This window comes from Aethalodelphis obliquidens, unplaced genomic scaffold (assembly GCF_003676395.1).
Source record: "Aethalodelphis obliquidens isolate GAN/ISIS:26980383/991018 unplaced genomic scaffold, ASM367639v1 scaffold9, whole genome shotgun sequence".
Lineage (NCBI taxonomy): Eukaryota > Metazoa > Chordata > Mammalia > Artiodactyla > Delphinidae > Aethalodelphis > Aethalodelphis obliquidens.
In genome coordinates this window covers 24,353,685-24,371,412 of record NW_020837953.1, presented here as the reverse complement: position 1 = coordinate 24,371,412, position 17,728 = coordinate 24,353,685, and the positions used below count along the sequence as shown (strand labels likewise).

At 49.3% G+C, this 17,728-nt stretch overlaps 2 protein-coding genes across 4 annotated transcripts in view; both read right to left on the bottom strand.

Annotated features, from left to right (window-relative positions):
• Positions 1-4,420: 4,420 nt before the first annotated feature.
• Positions 4,421-12,581, bottom strand: CUNH1orf216 (chromosome unknown C1orf216 homolog). Its single transcript, XM_027109129.1, has 2 exons — positions 8,290-12,581; positions 4,421-6,616 (listed from the first exon to the last, which is right to left on the bottom strand). The coding sequence occupies exon 2, from the start codon at positions 6,609-6,611 to the stop codon at positions 5,922-5,924; it is 690 nt and encodes a 229-aa protein (XP_026964930.1). The 5' UTR covers positions 6,612-6,616; positions 8,290-12,581; the 3' UTR covers positions 4,421-5,921.
• Positions 12,582-13,541: 960 nt separating this feature from the next.
• Positions 13,542-17,728, bottom strand: part of CLSPN (claspin) — a 33,950-nt gene continuing 29,763 nt past the window's right edge. Inside the window, exon 23 of one of the 3 annotated variants that reach the window (XM_027109128.1) lies at positions 13,542-13,723. In XM_027109128.1, coding sequence (XP_026964929.1) covers positions 13,656-13,723 — 68 coding nt within the window. In that variant the 3' untranslated portion in view covers positions 13,542-13,655. The remainder of the gene's footprint in view (positions 13,724-17,728) is intronic. The other 2 variants (XM_027109127.1, XR_003433319.1) reach the window with 2 other exon arrangements.

Here is a 17,728-nt window from a genome sequence, read left to right as displayed (position 1 = left end):
TAGGACCAGAAACCTGAGTTAGACTTCCCTGCTCCTGGTCATGGGGTTTCACTCTGGCAGGAAGGGGAAGGTGGCTCACTGGCTAAACCCCTCCCTAGTGTATGGAACCTCCCCACTCTTCTCACTGGCCCAGGGACTAAGAAATCCCCACTCAGTGACTTTAAAACAACCTCCCAAGACCTCCCAAGAAGTCTCCGGCAGAGACCTTCACAGAGGGCAGCTGCAGCTCCCCCCTCTCCTTGACTGAGCGGCTAATGCATTAGTCTTTTGGATGCAAGTCCTATCTACCTGCGCAGGCAAGACTTGCTCAAGGGCAGGGCTGGCACTGTAGGGCTTTGTGCAGGGGGGCCTTGATTGTTTTAATGCATACAAAGCATCTTCAGACCCATTTCCTCGTTCGGTCTGTACAGTTGTCACAGGTAAAGAAACAGGGGCAGTCTAGACAGTCTCTGGACCAGGTCTTCTCCACCCAGGTACAGCAGTAGCCTCAGAGCTTCCCACTATCAGGCCTGATGGCCAGCGTGCCTGATTGGAAACAGCAATTCTTGGCTGAGTCAGCTCATCCACTGGGGTCCTGCCTCAACATCCCGGCCCCAAACTCTGCTGGCCTGGCTCCAGCCCTGACTTCCTGCTCTTGTCAAGCTCCTTCCCTAACCCACCACCACACCAGGGTCTGGGTCTGTCCCTAAACCCAGGATTGGCAGGGCTCCTGTCAACATGCAATTCACCACACTTGGTCTGGCTTTTGCCTTTTTCTCAGCTCAGAAAGCTCTCTTATGGAGAGGAATATTAGGCAGCTTTATTTATTTATTTTTTTTGCGGTACGTGGGCCTCTCACTGTTGTGGCCTCTCCCGTTGCGGAGCACAGGCTCCAGATGCGCAGGCTCAGCGGCCATGGCTCACGGGCCTAGCTGCTTCGCGGCATGTTGGGATCTTCCTGGACCAGGGCACGAACCCGCGTCCCCTGCATCGGCAGGCGGACTCTCAACCACTGCGCCACCAGGGAAGCCCAGGCAGCTTTATTTTTTAAAATCCTTTTTAAAATGATGTCTTTTAAATTTTAGATTCAGACTCCTTAAGGAAAAATTTGATTGTTTTTCTGTGAAAAAGTTAAGTGTGCATCACAAAAGCACTATCTATAATAATAATTCTCATTAACATAGTTTACTATGTGCCAGGTACAGTATTTTGCATAGTATGTATCCATTTAACCCTTGCAACAATCCTATGAGGTAGTTACTACTATTGTCTTCATTTTAAGATGAGGAAACTGGAGAACAGAGAAGTTAATTGATTTGCCCAAGGTCACAGAGACAGAAAGAAATGGCGCCAACATCCAAATCCAGGGGTCTGGCTTCTGAGTCTGTGCTCTTAACCACCGGTTTTACTCAGAAAAGCCTTCATGCATTCAGGAAAGGGGCCTTTTCTGAAAATTCACCCTCTTGTGCTCTGAGGGCTTGATGTTGTCTTGTTAGAAATCCTCACAGTTAAAGTTATTCAAATCTAGTTACAGCCCTTTGCTAGAACAACGTCTCTTAATAAATGGAACTTATTAAAACTGGTCCAGTATCAGGACTTCCCTGGTGGTGCAGTGGTTAAGAATCCGCCTGCCAATGCAGGGGACACGGGTTAGAGCCCTGGCCCGGGAAGATCCCACATGCCGTGGAGCAGCTAAGCCCGTGCGCCACAACTACTGAGCCTGCGTTCTAGAGTCCGCGAGCCACAACTACTGAGCCCATGTGCTGCAACTACTGAAGCCCGCACACCTAGAGCCAGTGCTCCGCAACAAGAGAAGCCACCACAATGAGAAGTCCACGCACTGCAACAAAGAGTAGCCTCCTCTCGCCACAACTAGAGAAAGTCCAACAAGGACCCAACGCAGCCAAAAATAAATATAAAATAAATAAATTTTTTTTTAAAAAAAGGGTCCGCTCGCCAATGCAGGAGACATGGGTTTGAGCCCTGATCCGGGAGGATCCCGCATGCTGCGGAGCAACTAAGCCCGTGCGCCACAACTACTGAAGCCTGTACACCTAGAGCCCGTGCTCCACAACAAAGAGAAGCCACCGCAATGAGAAGCCCGCACACCGCCACAAAGAGTAGCCCCCGCTGTTCACACTAGAAAAAGCTCGCGTGCAGCAACAAAGACCCAATGTAGCCAAAAATAAATAAATAAAATAAATAAATTTATTTTAAAAAAAAGAAAAAGAAATAATGAGACACACCTTAAAAAAAAAAAACTGGTCCAGTATCTTTTCTGTTTAAATGTCAAATGTTGAGATAACAAGAATTATTAATGTCCTGGGTCACTGTTTCAGCAAGAAGTATACTTTGTGAGGTTTAAAATATATATACCTTGTTGGGGAGGGATAAAAGGAAATATTAGATTTCTCTGAAATGTTTCCATTTTTATAAGTAGAATTAATTTTTATTTGTATAATTTAAAACAATCAATAAAATATGCCTTTATCTGATCAATCAAAATATGCCTCCTGTAGCACGAAGCCTCTAAGATGGCCCCTGATGACCCCTCCCCCCCATGTACTCAGAGCCTTGTGTAATATTCTCCCTTTAAGCAACCTTTTTTTTTTTTTTGGCGGTACGCGGGCCTCTCACCGCTGTGGCCTCTCCCATCGCGGAGCACAGGCTCCGGACGCACAGGCTCAGCGGCCATGGCTCACGGGCCCAGCCGCTCTGCGGGCATGTGGGATCTTCCCAGACCGGACCGGGGCACGAACCCGCGTCCCCTGCATCGGCAGGCGTACCCTCAACCACTGCGCCACCAGGGAAGCCCGCAACTTATTTTTAACCAATAAAATATGGCAACACTGAGGAATGTCGCTTCTGTGATTAGGTGGCAGGAAACTGTGACTTCTGTCTTGTTAATACTCTGTAACTTTCTTGGCTTGCGTGATTTGATGAAGCAAGCTGCCCACATGGAAGGAACTAAAAGTGATCTCCAGCCTACAGCCCTCCGGGAACTGAATGCTCCCAACAAAGGAGACCAGGGACCTTGGACTGACATCTTTTTTTTTTTTTTTAAAAGGTCAGTATGCGGTGTTTTTTTTTTTTTTAATTCATTCATTCATTCATTCATTTATGGCTGCGTTGGGTCTTCGTTGCTGTGTGCAGGCTCTCTCTAGTTGCGGCGAGCGGGGGCTCCTCTTTGTTGCGGTGCAGGAGCTTCTCATTGCAGTGGCTTCTCTTGTTGTGGAGCATGGGCTCTAGGTGCGCAGGCTCAGTAGTTGTGGCGCACGGGCTTAGTTGCTCCGCGGCACGTGGGATCTTCCCCGACCAGGCTCGAACCCGTGTCCCCTGCATTGGCAGGCAGATTCTTAACCACTGTGCCACCAGGGAAGCCCCTGGACTGACATCTTGATTGCAGCTCGCTGAGAGAGTCCTGACCTACAGAAATTGTGATTGTTTTAAGTCACTAAGTTTTAGGGTAATTTGTTATGCAGTAGTAAATACTACAGTACTACACTATCCGCAGTTGGTTGAATCCAAGGAGGTAGACCATGGATATGGAAGGACTGCGTATGTGGAGGGCTGACTATACGTTACACACAGATTTTCGACTGCATGGTGGGTTGGTGCCCCTAACTCCTGTGTTGTTCAAGGGTCAACTGTAATATACTTTTTTATAAAAGTATTGAATTTTTTAGAAACTAATTTATGAATCATCATACAAACTAATGTAAAATAGAAAATCTAATCTAGATTGGCGCCAACAAATATCTGAAGTCATGTACATGTACTATAACTACATCTGTGTCAGAACCATCTAAGGACCCTGACTCAGTCTTTCACAATCGGACCCCCCTTCAGGGAAGTAGTGGCTCCAGGGCAGGTTGAGTATATGAGTGTGATATAGGAGTGTCGGAGGTGCACATGTGTCCCTCACAATTGACGCCCCTCCCTTTCAGGCCCAAAGGTGCCTTAGGACAAGGACAATCCCATATGGGGCTCTTGGGCAGAGGCCCCGTCAGACTGAGAGGCCCCTGAAGAAAGATTCCCCCCACATCCACCTCCCCATATCCCCCCATGAGACTGCCAGCCAGAGCAGACTGAATTCCTCCCCCCAGTGTCTTTCCCAACACCCGCGCCCCAGCTCCCAGCCCAGAACCCTGCTCAAAAGGGGAGCTCAGACAGTGAGGAAAAGAGGCCACCTAACAACAGGTAGAATAGAAACACAAACCCAAGAAATGAATTTCTTTGCCCCAGTTCATCTTCGTTGGTCCAGAGGCCAGGTTCACACTCAACATGCAAAAGTGAGACGCAGAGTTCCCAGGGCCATTGCTTCAGCGTCACTCCCTATACCTCTCACCTATGCACCCACTCATTTTACAGATAGGGAGACAGGGCCAGAGGCATCAGTGACCTCTGTGTCACTGCTCACCTATAAGGATTTTGCATCCTCTTGGCTCCCAAAAGCAAAGCAGGGAGCTCAACGACTTTAGTCCTTGGTTCTCTCCAGAACTCACCCGCTCTCCACCTCACGGAGCCTCTCCTCTGCTGGGGCCTGTCAAGCCCATGCACTCACAGAAGAGGGTATGGCCCAGCACCCTAAGAGCTTCCAGTGGCTGGACCGACACTGCCCACTGCCCACTCTGGAGAGCCAAACTGTGGCTCCTCCTGGCCCAGACAGTCTGATTTCAGAGAAATTGACCAAATTAATTTGACACCTAATGTTGCTACAGCCAGAGAGGCACAGCAAGTAGAAGCACAGAGAGGGAAGTAAGATTTTTCTCCAGCAGCCTTGGAACACCTCTCCACTCCTTGCAAGCTTAGAAAGCACACATTCCTTTTCTTTTTTCTTTTTTATTGAGGTGTAGTTGACATATGACATTATATTAACACAGATTCCTTTTCATCAGAAGCTTAAATCAATATGGTTTGCAACAGCTCCCTTGCAGTGGAGAGGTGTGATTTGTTTGGAACTGGTATTGTAGAATTCCCATTCTCCTAGTCTTCTCAGGGTTCTGCCATCATCATCTCCCCCATCCCCATCTCCCACGTGCCCAATGGCTGAGTTCAAGTGGGACAGTCCCCTATCTTCTCCTCTGATCCCGCCTCCATGCCTGCCATGGTGTCCATCACCATTCTAGCTCCCTTCCCTGATACCAGTTCGCTACCAATTGCCTTGGCAAGATTGCAGCCAAAAAGCCATAATAGGCCAGAGTAGCGACCTAACTTCCTACAGCAAATCCACCAGCAGGGACAACAGCCTTAGCAGAGCAAGATCTGGGAGGAGTGAAGGGGAGGGATAAGGAGAGGTAGCCGAGAAATCCAAGAGAAAGGCTCAGCCACAGCATTCAGATAATGAGAGCAGGCTAGCCTTCTCTCCAGGGAGCAGTGGGACCCTGTGGAGAAAAAAGGCTAGTGGAGACCATGGGTAACATAAGGTATGCATGGAGGCCCCACGTGTGCAACTGAACATGTATTTGCACACACTTGCTCCAGAGTCAGCCTGCAAATATACATGCTCCTAATGTACACATCCCATGCACACACCTGCACACATGCACCCCTACACACAGGCCTGCACACACAAGGGCTCACTCACAAACACCCACCACAAATCTGCACGCTCAAACTCACTCATACAGAAACACACATCTTTTGCATATATATCTTCACTCATGCACATAAACACACACCGTGGGGTACCCATCCACACATGCATATACAAACTTACTTCCTCCTACATACATACTATACATACACATACGTACATACTCACACATAGGGCTGCTGCTTCTCACGTGGCCTGTGCGCATCTGCCTACATGCTAGCACTGACATACTCACTTATGCTTCCCTGCACTCATACCAGCAAAGAATCTGTACTTGCTTGTGCACAACCACACACATGCCTGCAAATATATACATAAACCCTTGCACCCCTGTACAGAGACGCCCTTAGCCCTGGTCCTGGGGTGTGGATGGTGCTGCCTTCTGTTGGAGACAGCGGATAAGCTCCTTCCGGTTGTCTAGAATGGTGTCAAAGCTCTCCTGCAGACGGGCCTGCTGGTCAACCAACTGGTGCTGCAGGCCCCGGATCCACTGGAGCAGGGCCAGGCGACGGTACATCACCAAGTGCACATGGTGCTTCTCCTTCTCCTGCTCTTTATAGCGCTCTTGAGCCTGCAGCTGCTGTATGGCCTGGGCCACTGAGGGCAGAAGGGGAGCTGGAGGGTCAGGGCCGGGAGGGGTCCCACAGGCAGGCTCAGGGCTGCAGCTAGGGCTGTCAATGCTCAGGGAGCTGCTGGCATAGCCATTGTCCTCCAGAGGGGAGCAGACTGTGCTGGCACCACCCATCTTCTCAGGCCCAGCTCCAGGGATCTCTGCCCCCTCTGGTGGGCTGCGGACCTCCCCCTCAGGGAGTCCAGGATCCTGGAAGGCCTGGTTGTCAGAGGGCAACTCAGAGAAGCTCCTCGTCAGTATGGGTTCCACTTGGCCTGGCATCCCATGCCAGTTCTCATTGGTATCTTTGGCACTTGCCATGAAGTTGGAGTTGCTGTCTGGTTGAAGCTCGGGCTGACATACTCCAGGAGGCGCGTCCCCCGGGAACTGCCCCCCTTCAGCTACCCCTGGCTGGATGGCAAACATCTGGTCTGTCAAAGGGAAGCAGAGAATGAGTCAGAGCAGGACACGGTGGGGTGCCTGGAGTAGAGGCAGCCTAGCAGCAGGGACAAGGCTGCTCCTTTCCCTTGGCTCTGGTAACACCTCCCTTGGTGGTCTTCCTCTTCCCTCTCTGACTGCTGATTCAGTCTCCTCACAGGGTTTTCCCGCAGCCCTGAGGCAGGCTGTCCTCTGATCTCTCTGCCTCTAGTTAAAAATGTAAGTTTGTCGTGGCTCCCTCCCTAACCTCCCGCTAACCCTCTTCCGGCCTGCAAGGCCGTGCTTCTTCTGGCCCCTGCTCACTGCTCCAGACTTGCCTCTTGCCACTCTGCCTCCACACTGCTCAGAGATCTCCAGACACACCATTATTCTCCTCATACAACTCCCTGGGCCTATAATATCCTTCCTCTCCCCTTCCCTCTAAGCTCTTCCCTTCTGCACCCAGCAAATTCCTTTTCATACTTCAAAACGCCGCTCTAGTACACCCACTTCCCTGAAGCTATCCTGATATCCTCCCCACTGCCCCGATATACACAAACACACACAGTTAACTATGCCTTCCTCAGGATCCCCACTGCCCTGGGTATATGCTGTCTTATTCATGTTTGTTTCTTGTCCCCGGTACATAGTTTATGATCAATAAATGTCTATTCAGCTTTTTTTTGTTTTTGTTTTCTATCTTGTAATAGCAGCTTACTGGCTCCCTAGCTAGACATGGAATTCCTCTATATACCCTCCATCATATTCAGGAGCCAGCACAGAACGTGGCACTAAGCAGACATCAGCACATCCTTGCTGAGTGAGTAAGTGAATGGGGGAGGGGGACTGCAGTGGGCTATCTATGCTCAGGGAGACGGCCAAGAGTAGCAGAGGCTACTGCTGACTGCCCAGGGCTGGAAGAGCTGGGTTGGGTTCCCTCCTCTGCCCAGTGAGGAAGCCCTTCTCCCACTGACAAGCGTCTCTTCTGACCTTGCCCCTTCCCTCCATGTATAGTACTATCCCGGGTCCCTGCCTCTGGCTTGCTCCATCCTGAGGCCCTAGAGAGAGAACACACCACATTATTCTTTCCTCCCCAATAACTGACTTCTCCCAAAATTAGGGTTTAAATTGACAAGAAGTTCCTACTGACCATAAACTACTAGGATTAGAAAAACTGGGGATCAGTAAGAGTGAGGGAGAGCGTAAGTGGAGGTGGCAGGGACCCTCCCCACATCCAGGTGGGAAGAAGTCCTGGGGGCAATGGTGTAGGGACAGTCCCTTCGTAATCTACAGACTCCATCCCTTTAAGCAAGGTGCCTGGAGATGTCCCCGCCCAAATGTTTTCTATTTTCTAAATTTGGGCGGGGCCGTGAAGGCAGCTGGAATGAGGTGGGGGTCTTGCTAAGGACCTAGGGGTTCTCGGAGACGGTAAAATGGGAACCGAGACACCCCAGGATCAGGCTTCTCTCTAAGCTAATCCACAATTTGTGTGTGGGAGAGCGCTCTGTAAGGATGGGGGGAGGCGGCCTCCCTTCCTGCCTAGCCTTGCGGGAGAGGGACACTACCCCCAGGAGACAGAGGATACTGACCGTCCATCCCTAATCTCTCCAAAAGAGGCAGCTGGGCAGAGGCTGTGACCCCCGCCCCTGCTAGGGTCCAAACCCTCCCGCTCCGGGCCCCGACTCACGGCCTGGAGGCGCCGCCCCGCCCGGCTGGCTCTGGTTCCGAGAGCCCGCGGCGGGAACTCGTCCCTCGGGGCTGGGCGGAGGGGAGGGTAGAGGAATCCCTCGGCTTGGGCGTCCACGCGGACCGGCGCGTGGGGTGTGGGATCCCGGGCCGTGAGCCCAATGCAAGCCGGGACTGCCGAGTCAGGCGGCGTCAGCGCGGCAGGGCGGGGCACCCTGGCCCACGTGTGCCGGTTCGGTTTTCCGCGGAGCCGCGCGCCTGCCGGAGCGTCGGAATCGCCTCCCCCGCCTTCGGCAGCCTGGACCGAAGCCTTGCAGGTCCTGTTTAATTCCCTAACCGCATTTACTGGGTCGCTCCGATCGGTTTTCCTCACTGCAGATACAGTGACATTTTCAGAATGAAAATCTGATCATGTCACCACCCTCCTGCCTAAAACCCTTCAATGGCTTTCGCATTGCAGGGTAAATCCTAAGGCTGCAGCCGCAGGGCTCTGAGCATCCTGCTCTATCTCTCCAGCTTCAGCCTTTGCCCTTCAGTCTCTGGAACTGGGTCTCATGCTTCTTTCTGCTACACTGTTCCCTCTGCCCAAAATTCTCTTCCCCCTCTCATATTTAAGATCTCTTTTCAGATAAACCTTTTCTGACCTCCTAGGCCGGATTAGTTCCCCCTTTTATATTATCCCAGGGCATTTTGATCCTTTTCTTGATAGCATCTATCGCAATTTGAAGTTATATGTTCCTTTTGTGCTCGTTTAATTAAAGTCACTTACTGAACAGAGTAATTGCTTACTCTAATGATAAGACCAAAAGCACTGGCTGCTGTTAGGGAGAGGCAGCCCCAGAAAGAAGTCTGGGACAAGTTTAGCCTTTAGGGCACATGAGCTTCCAGGAGGTCCCTTCCTACCCCCCAGCTTTACTGAGTAAACCAAGCAATTGGCTATACCTTCCTCCTGCTACCCCCTCCATGCCACCAATTAAAAACAAACAAAACGAAACTCCTATGGATTCATCTTTGAATCATAATACGTTAAAAATACCCTTGTCTTTCCCGCCTCCCTTTCTTTTGCTTTTTTTGTTTTAAAAGAAGAATTTGAGTCTGATCTCCATAATGAGGCATCCTCTTCCATTTCCAACTTAATTCCAGTTTACCATTCTGCAACCTAGAGATTAAATGGCAAATTAAATCACACCAACAAATCCTATATACAAAATAAGGGAAATGGAAGAGAAAAAAAAAAACATTTCATGATTACGACAACTCCTATTTTAAGAGGGAAAAGGAAATAAAAAGGAAAAGGCAGAAGTAACTCAAGCTTTGGACACTCCCCCAGCTAAAAATATACACGTGGAGACCTCAGCCCCATTTCTACACCAGGTTCTGAGGCCTAACTAGTCTCGCTTTTCCCTTATCCACTGCAAGTTCCCCTTACCTTCAGCTGGAGTTTTTTTCCTTATGAGGTGACCCAAATCCTCACTTGTAAAGTCTCTGAGCTTTGGTGGTCTGCAGTGATACAGGTCTTCCTATGTCATAAAGTCACGACAAAATCTCATTGTTTGTTTGGTGGGCCCTGAATAGCTCCTCCTCATACCTCTCCTGTCTCTCCCAGCTCTAATTAGGTGGGTCATATGGAAGCCTGATGAATCTAGGAATAGGACTCCCACTCTAGGTGTCAGAGTCCTTCTCTGGGACTTTTTGAAATAAAATTAAAGGAAGACAAAGCAGGGAAGATGTGAGCCTAGGGCTGTAACAATCACATTTCCTGCCAAATAGAAGTCAGTCTGTAGTAGGAGAAAATAGTGCTGACATACAGACACAGAAAGACAGAAGTCCTGGTGATGGTCCTGTCCCTGTTTCCTGAGGCCTTGGTATACCTTGCAGCAAGACCCTAATTTTGCCAAGCCTAACTTGAGTGGAATTTCTTTCACTGGCAATCAAAAGAATCTTGATTAATACAAGAGCACAAGGTGGTCCCCTGGGTCCCACTGAGGCACCTCTCAGCGCTCATTAACTAGTAGCAACTCTGTTTCCCCTTAATAGCCATTATCAGCCTACAAGTGTGACCTCCTTTCTTCTATTCCTCTAGTATTACGAGGAGCCCAAAACGCAGTGGAATCGTCTCTGCATTCCCTGGTTAGAAACATTTCTCCCTAGATGCTAAAACCTCCTGAACCGCAGAATGTCGAATATCAGAGACAGGAAGCAAACTCTCCGGAGAAAGTCATTAGGTACAATCACATAACATGCCACACTTACCTCTACCTCTTCCTATGTATTCTGGTTACAAAAAAAACAAGAATTATATATTGATTGTTGATCTAAAGCCTATATTTTACTCAGCGTGCAATAACCTGACATAGCGGAGTCATCAGTTGGTCACTCCATTGTTCTATAAAGCTGATTATCTCTAAACAACATAATACCTGACAGGTAAATTGAATTCCAAGGGCATCAGAATGTAGCTTCTCTTTTCTTAGGCAAGGATAATCTTGGGTGGGATACTCTAGCACGTATAATTAATGCAGTAAGTGCTCAGACAGTGGTCCTGGCAGCTCCATGACTTTCAAGAGAGCTGGGAGCCTGGAGAACAAAAACCCCCAGGAAGGCAGGGGCATCCATGACCACAGAAAAGCAGATATACAGATGTCTGTTATTCAGTCACCAGAGGCTTCTTCAGTCAGGATGCCAGGGAATCAGTCACCCCAGGTGAAGGGGTGTCTGTAGCTGTGTCCACCCAGCTACATAGATTGCAGGGACTTAACTGGCAGGGACACAGAAATCACCAGAGATGGACAGTACCAGCCCAAACAGGGCTCTGCAGAAGGCCAGCCCATCATGAAGATCTAGCAGTGGAAAGTGATTCGCTATCTTGGTGAGCAGACAGATGTCAGAGCCAAGACTGGCTAGCAGTGAGTGGCCAGATCCAGGCCCTAGGGGCCTGGGATGTGAGGCAAGGAGACAAGGGAGGCTGAGAGGAATTTCTACTTCAGGGAATAGGACCGGCATGAGTTCCTCTATAGGTGGATAATTTCTCAATGTCAGTACTCCCAGGAAAAAAGAGATGGCTAGGATCAAGGTGTTTTAATCTCAAGGACCTTGCCCCTTCCCATTCATTTATTCATATTCAGGACACAGTTATACAGGGCTACTTTGTGCCAGGTAATGTGCTGAGGATTAAGAGCAAAATCAGAAGTGGTGGTGGCCTCGGAGAGCTCTCTGTTTAGAAAGGGAAATAGAAAAGAGTGGGCTGTACAACGTGATAGGTCCTACAACAGAGCTAGAAGGCAAAAGTAATGAGCCCAAAAGACGGGAAGGAAAAGGCTTCACAGAGGTGATATTTGAGCCAGGTTTTGAAGGATGAATAGAAGCTCACCGAGAGAAAGCAGAAGGCAGCGGAAACTGTATGCTGTGTGCGTGTTCAGATAACACAGAGGAGCCCAGTGTGTCTGGAGCTTGGGAGGAAATGGAGATGGGAGGTGAGGCTGGAGGATAAAGTTGGCCCAGTTGTGAAAGGCCTTGACCTGCGTTCCAAGGAGCTTGGGCTTCATCCTGTGAACGGCAGGGAAATAATTGAGGAAGCCCCCAAAGATTCCACATCAAAACAAAGCACAGGCATCTAATCCTGGGGGACAAGCTCCATTGTGACCTGCTTTCTTCTCTTTTCCTGAGCTCATATCACCTGTCAACTTCCCACATAGCTTTGGGAACTTGGACAAATCAAAGCATTTTAACTCTTTTAGGTTAAATAAAGATAATATGCCTTGAACACTGTTAAATAACATTAAAATTGTGAACACTGTTACTTGGGCTCCTAAGGCCAGGCAGAGCCCTGGAGGACCTTTGAAGTACCTGAGAGCCCTTAAGGCAGAAAAAAACCATTCTCCAGAATTAGCTCAGCTCAGCAAAGGAAGGCCTAGGAAGCTGGTGACCTAGTTGTTTTGTTCATCCATTTCTCTACCACCCCTTAAAGGTAAAGTGTCACTCTCATCTATCCAGAAATTGATGTGTGATCACCTTAGGTAAGATGTGTCCCTTCTCCACCCCCAACATGGCTGTTTTCTCAGCTGTAAAATGAGGGGCTGGTACATCAAATCTGAAGTTTTACAGCTTTTTTTGTCTTAAGCCTTAGAATCATCCTTTTCCAACAAAATCTTTGTAATATACCCAGTTTGAGATCTCTCCTGCCCTGAACCATCCACCCTGAACAGCTCCTGAGGGACCTCCCAGGAAGCTTTTTTTTTTTTTTTTTTTTTTGCGGTACGCGGGCCTCTCACTGCTGTGGCCTCTCCCGCTGCGGAGCACAGGCTCCGGACGTGAAGGCCCAGCGGCCATGGCTCACGGGGCCAGCCGCTCCGCGGCATGTGGGATCCTCCCAGACTGGGGCATGAACCTGCACGAACCTGCGTCCCCTGCATTGGCAGGCGGACTCCCAACCACTGCACCACCAGGGAAGCCCCCCAGGAAGCTTTTAAAGCTCAGTGGGGCAGTTCCAAATGTACTGCTCCACATTAACCTGGGAGATGAATTTCTCTTCCCAAGCCCCCCTGCATCCTCCCTCCTGACCCTGAAGGGAAAAAGGAGAAACTGAGGTGTGTTTTGGAGATGCTGGAAGCCTGAAAGTTAGCATAGACTTTTTCTCCCCAATGCACCCAAATGGTAAATAGCCTCTCTTCCACCAGGAGCCCAGAGAAGCCAAATCCAAGGTCCCAGAGCCCACAACAGAGTGAGGTAGAGAAGCCGATCTGCAGGGAGAATGAGAGAAGGGAGTGCCTGTTCCACCCCCTTCCTAGCAGCTGCCTCCGTGGGCTCCATAATCCCCCTGCCCTCTCCTCCACCCCACCCTCGGGCCGCCCACCTCTCCTCCACCCACCCATTCATCAGTAGGAGGGCACGCTATCAGCACAGCCTTTCAGGGACTGACAGGTCCTTTCTGGGTGCCCCCCACATGTAACCACTTAACCTCCAGCACAAAGGGCCAGGCTGAATGGGCTTGAAGCCGGTGGCTCGTGCGGAGGGGGAGGCCTCAATAGGATTTGGGGAGCTGGGTGTATAAACTGCTCTGCTCCAGCAGCCCTCAATGGAGGAGCTGGAGTCGGGGCATGTGCCGAGGGGAGGAGCCCGGCAGCTGCATCCCACCCCTGAACAATGATTTATTCATTCTTCTGGCACACACAGAGAAAACAGACTGGGGGAACGTGGCTCCACAAATCGCCCTCGGCCTCAGCTGATTCCCACGGCAATCGGGCAATCACCGTGCCCCGTCCCACCCTGCCCCTCCCGTTCTCCATAAGGAAGTAGAGTACACCATGGGAGGCCTTTAGTAGCCTGAAGGTCAGGCAGGCATGCTCTTTGAATAGGCTCCACTCAATCTCAATCTCCCTCTCTGAAAGCTTCCTCGTCAGGTTTTCCTCGTACCCATTTCACAGCCAGAGAAACTCCTGCAGAAAAAAAAAAAAAAAGGCACATAGCTTGGCCTGTCTCAGGACTGCCCCAGGGGAAGGGCTGAGAAGGAAGCAGGAAGTTTGGGAGCTTAACCTAGAAATAACTGACTAGTAATGGGAATGCAATAAAGGCTTGCTGATAAGTTAATGGCATTCTCTAGCCACACCTGGCTCCAATTCCTGGAAGAATCTTCGGGAGAAATTTGGGGAGTAGGGAACAGAATGAAGGCAGGTAAGCAAAGATGCTAAAACCAGTAGACCAAAAAAAAAAAAAAAATGTCGGGTGGGTGGTTTCAGGAAGCTAAATTGTGACAAGAATAAATTCGCTTTTGCCCTCTTACCTCCATACCTCATGTCATCAGAGCCAGTTCACACAGAAAAATCATCATAATAAATAAAACTAAAAAATCAATAATGTTAGCAGAACAGGGAGAACCAGATTGAAGTGACCATCCTCAGACTGGCCCCTGGGCCTCCTATCCCCAAGCTCATAATTACCTTGTCACACAGAAAACAAATCTATTGTGGATGGTGAGTGTGGAGAGGTGGGAGATCCTGGGCAAGGAGGTTGCCCACTGAGGAGGGGGGTGGGGTCCGCATTAGGAAGACAGATTGGCCTTGGCACTGGGGTGGGAGGGGGCTGTGTTGAGACTGACAAAACTAAGGCCTAGACAGTTTCCCAAAGTTTTCTTCCCTTAGGAGGGTGATCCTGCCTAATACTCAGTACTAGGGGTGGGAAATTGGAGGGGGCTGGGGGAAAGACCTCCAAGCCCACCCCACTGAGCCTCAGGAGGACGGGTTGCTATGCTGCTGCTGCCCTCTGGTGGACATAAAAAGGCAGCATGGACATCTCCAGCGCTGGAAACAAATGCTGGAAACTGCAAAGGAGTCTCTGTCCTTTCCTGTCCTAAAGCCTTGGCCACCAGGACTAGCACACTCATAGGCTGGATTCCCCAGGAAGCAGACTCAGACAGTTTAGGACGCCACCCTTGGGATCAACGTCTGTGGAAGTGAGGGTAAAGGAGCTAACTACCAATACAGGTCCATGACAGCCTCAGCCAACCCCCCAGGGAGCTCTGAAGTGAGAATGGGCCCTTTAGAATTGTCCCAAAATGAGCTGAGGTGGCCAGGCCTTTACACTCCTGTCATCACTGGATGTGGGCTGTGCTGGAATGGGGCGTGAGCGTTGGGTAAGGGGTTCTCTGCCGCTGAGGCCGTCCCCTCACTGAAGGCCGTCTGCAGAGGGGCCAGCAAAGCCTTCACTAAAGGGGATAGGGTGGTACATCACGGGGTCTACCCCACATACCACAGATACTCATTAAACGTATGTTAAATGAATGGCAGGGTTAGATCATGCCTCAGGCTCCAGGCTCCACAGGACAGCCCACAAGCCTGTTATTCAAGCTGTTACACACTGACTTTTGGAAATGGTCAAGGGAGCCTTAATGCTCCAATTCACGGATTCATTCATTCAACAAGCACTCACTGAGATTTACTATGTGCTGGACCTGGAGGCAGACACTTTACAAATTTCTCAAATTTAATCCTCACAACTGTGGAGCTAGTTAACTCAGATTATACAGATGAGATCAAGTTATTAAGTGGCTATCACAGTCCGATGGCACTGTGACAATGGGTGAGTGGGCCGGGCAGGGCTCAGTGACAAATGACACTCAAAATGGGACAAGTGCTCTTGCTGCTGCCAAAGATTCTTCAGGCCAGAAAGGGTCTTGGCTCTGTTCTGTGAATGTGCATGTGTGTACGTAGAGAGAGGGCTCTCTCTATGATTTCAGCCAGAACATTTCCTCTATTGCAGCCAAGAGTCATGCCTCCATAGCCTCCTGCTTTAGTTCCTTCCTAATAATGTTGCTGCCCAGAGGTAACAGAACCACAAGCTTTAAAAATTCCTGGTTGTAGCCACAGAGCTAGCTCCTTCCCTGGATATTTAATGGACAGACAGCCCTTAACCCCCAGTGTTCTTTGGCCATAATATCATCACAAAGTTATGAAAGGGTAAGTTCTTCCCCTAATGTCTAACTTCCATAACTGCTGTGATCATTCTGGGATGATAACATTGAAGGGACAAGAGGCGGACCGGGTCTCTGCTCTAGAAACCTCTCTGTACCTTGACACTCTCAGTAAGCCCGTGGATCTGTGGGAGGAGGCGAGGGCAGGAGAGCTAGAGAAAGCCGTCGGCTGCCATTCTGCTATAGCCCTGACATGTTCTCATTCTTGGCCAATTAAACCTTTCAGCACTCCCAGCCACCAATATACAGATTTTAGTTTTCTCATTTAGATTGTAATCATAAAGAACTTGAAGGAAAATGAGGGAGGGGGAAAGCCTGGATGTTATGGAGGGATTTCCGGGTCTGACTACAGAGACATAAAATACTTTCAATACTCCTCACCCCCTCCCAACCATAAACACACACACACACACACACACACACACACACACTCATATGCCTTTCCTCCTGGGCCCCCAGAACCTAATTTTTCACATTGGGAAAACCCAGATGATTTTTTGCCTGGGTCCATCTGGTTTTCCAAATAACCTGTCTTTTTGATAAATAACATAAGTTAGACAAGACAAACAAAGAGAGGGGTGGGCAGTCAGCTTTTTTCCTTCCTTCAGCCTCTGAGAAAAAGAGATGGGGACTGAAAAACCTACAGGACTCACTCCCAATCCTGACCCTGCACCTTCCACCCCTTAGACTGGGCCCAGTGATTCTCCAGCCTGGAGCTGAGAGCTGCCTCTTCACCCCCACCTCTACCCCACCAGCCATCAAGAACACCAGACTGTGGTTCCTTCTAAAATGAAGGGAGGACTTCCCTGGTGGTCCAGTGGTTAAGAATCCACCTTCCAATGCAGGGGATGCGGGTTCAAGCCCTGGTTGGAGAACTAAGATCCCACATGCTGTGAGGCAACCAAGCCCGTGCACTCTAGAGTCCTCGCACCACAACTAGAGAGAAGCCCACGTGCTGCGGTGAAGAGCCCAAGCGCTGCAATGAAAGATCCCATACGCCACAACTAGAGAGAAGCCCACATGCCCCAACAAAATATCCCATATGCCGCAACTAACACCCAACGCAGCCAAAAGATAAATAAAAAATAAGGAAAATAAAGAAAATTTAAAAAAAAAAAGAAAGAAGTCCACTTGAAAAAAAGGGGTGGAAGGCTCTGAAGCTTTGTGTAATGTGAATGGAGAACAGAGGGTGATAGGAGGTTGGGAGGCACAACTATGTCATGGAGGGTCTTGTAGTTTGAACTTAATCCTGAGTGCACTGGAAGACAGAAAAGGTTTTGAGTGAGGGAGTGGCATCCTCCTATTTAATTATGCAAATATCGCCCTTTGGCTGCTGTGCACAGATTGGATGGAAAGGAAGCAAAAATGGGAGTGGGGAGATCAGGAGGCTACTGCCAACACCCTGGCAAGAAATTATGGAATCCTGGATTAGAGCATCGGCTATAGAGGTGATTCAAGATGCAATCTGGAAGTAGAAATAACAAGATTTAGAGATTGCTTGATTATGGGAGTAAGGAAGGAGGGATCGAGAATGTCTTTTGGGTTTCCAGCCTGAGTGACTGGGTATGTGGAGGTACCTTTTAGTGAAATGGGAAACACAGGAGGAAGAGCATTTTTAGAGAAGGAACATCACATTTTTAAAGATGTCAAGTTTGAGATGCTTATGAGACAACAGGCCTTGGAGGAGTGGTCCACAAAACATGATGCAGTTGTAATATTGGCAAATCCATATGCTTGCAGAGTAGTGTTCGACATAATGCATCCACATACATCTTCCAACAAGCCTCACAGCAACTCTGAGACAGGCATGAATGACTATCCTCATTTTATAGATATAAATGGAGGCTCTGAAAGGTTTGGTATTTTTCATTCACCCTTTACTGGGCAATTCCACATTCCAGACCATGTGCCAGGCAGTGAGTAGGACACAAAGGTAGAAGATATAATGCCATCTCAGGGATGATACAATCAGAGA

Bases quoted from the DNA above. Each gene is read 5' to 3' on its own strand.
- CUNH1orf216 (XM_027109129.1), bottom strand. From the start codon at position 6,611: ATGTTTGCCATCCAGCCAGGGGTAGCTGAAGGGGGGCAGTTCCCGGGG.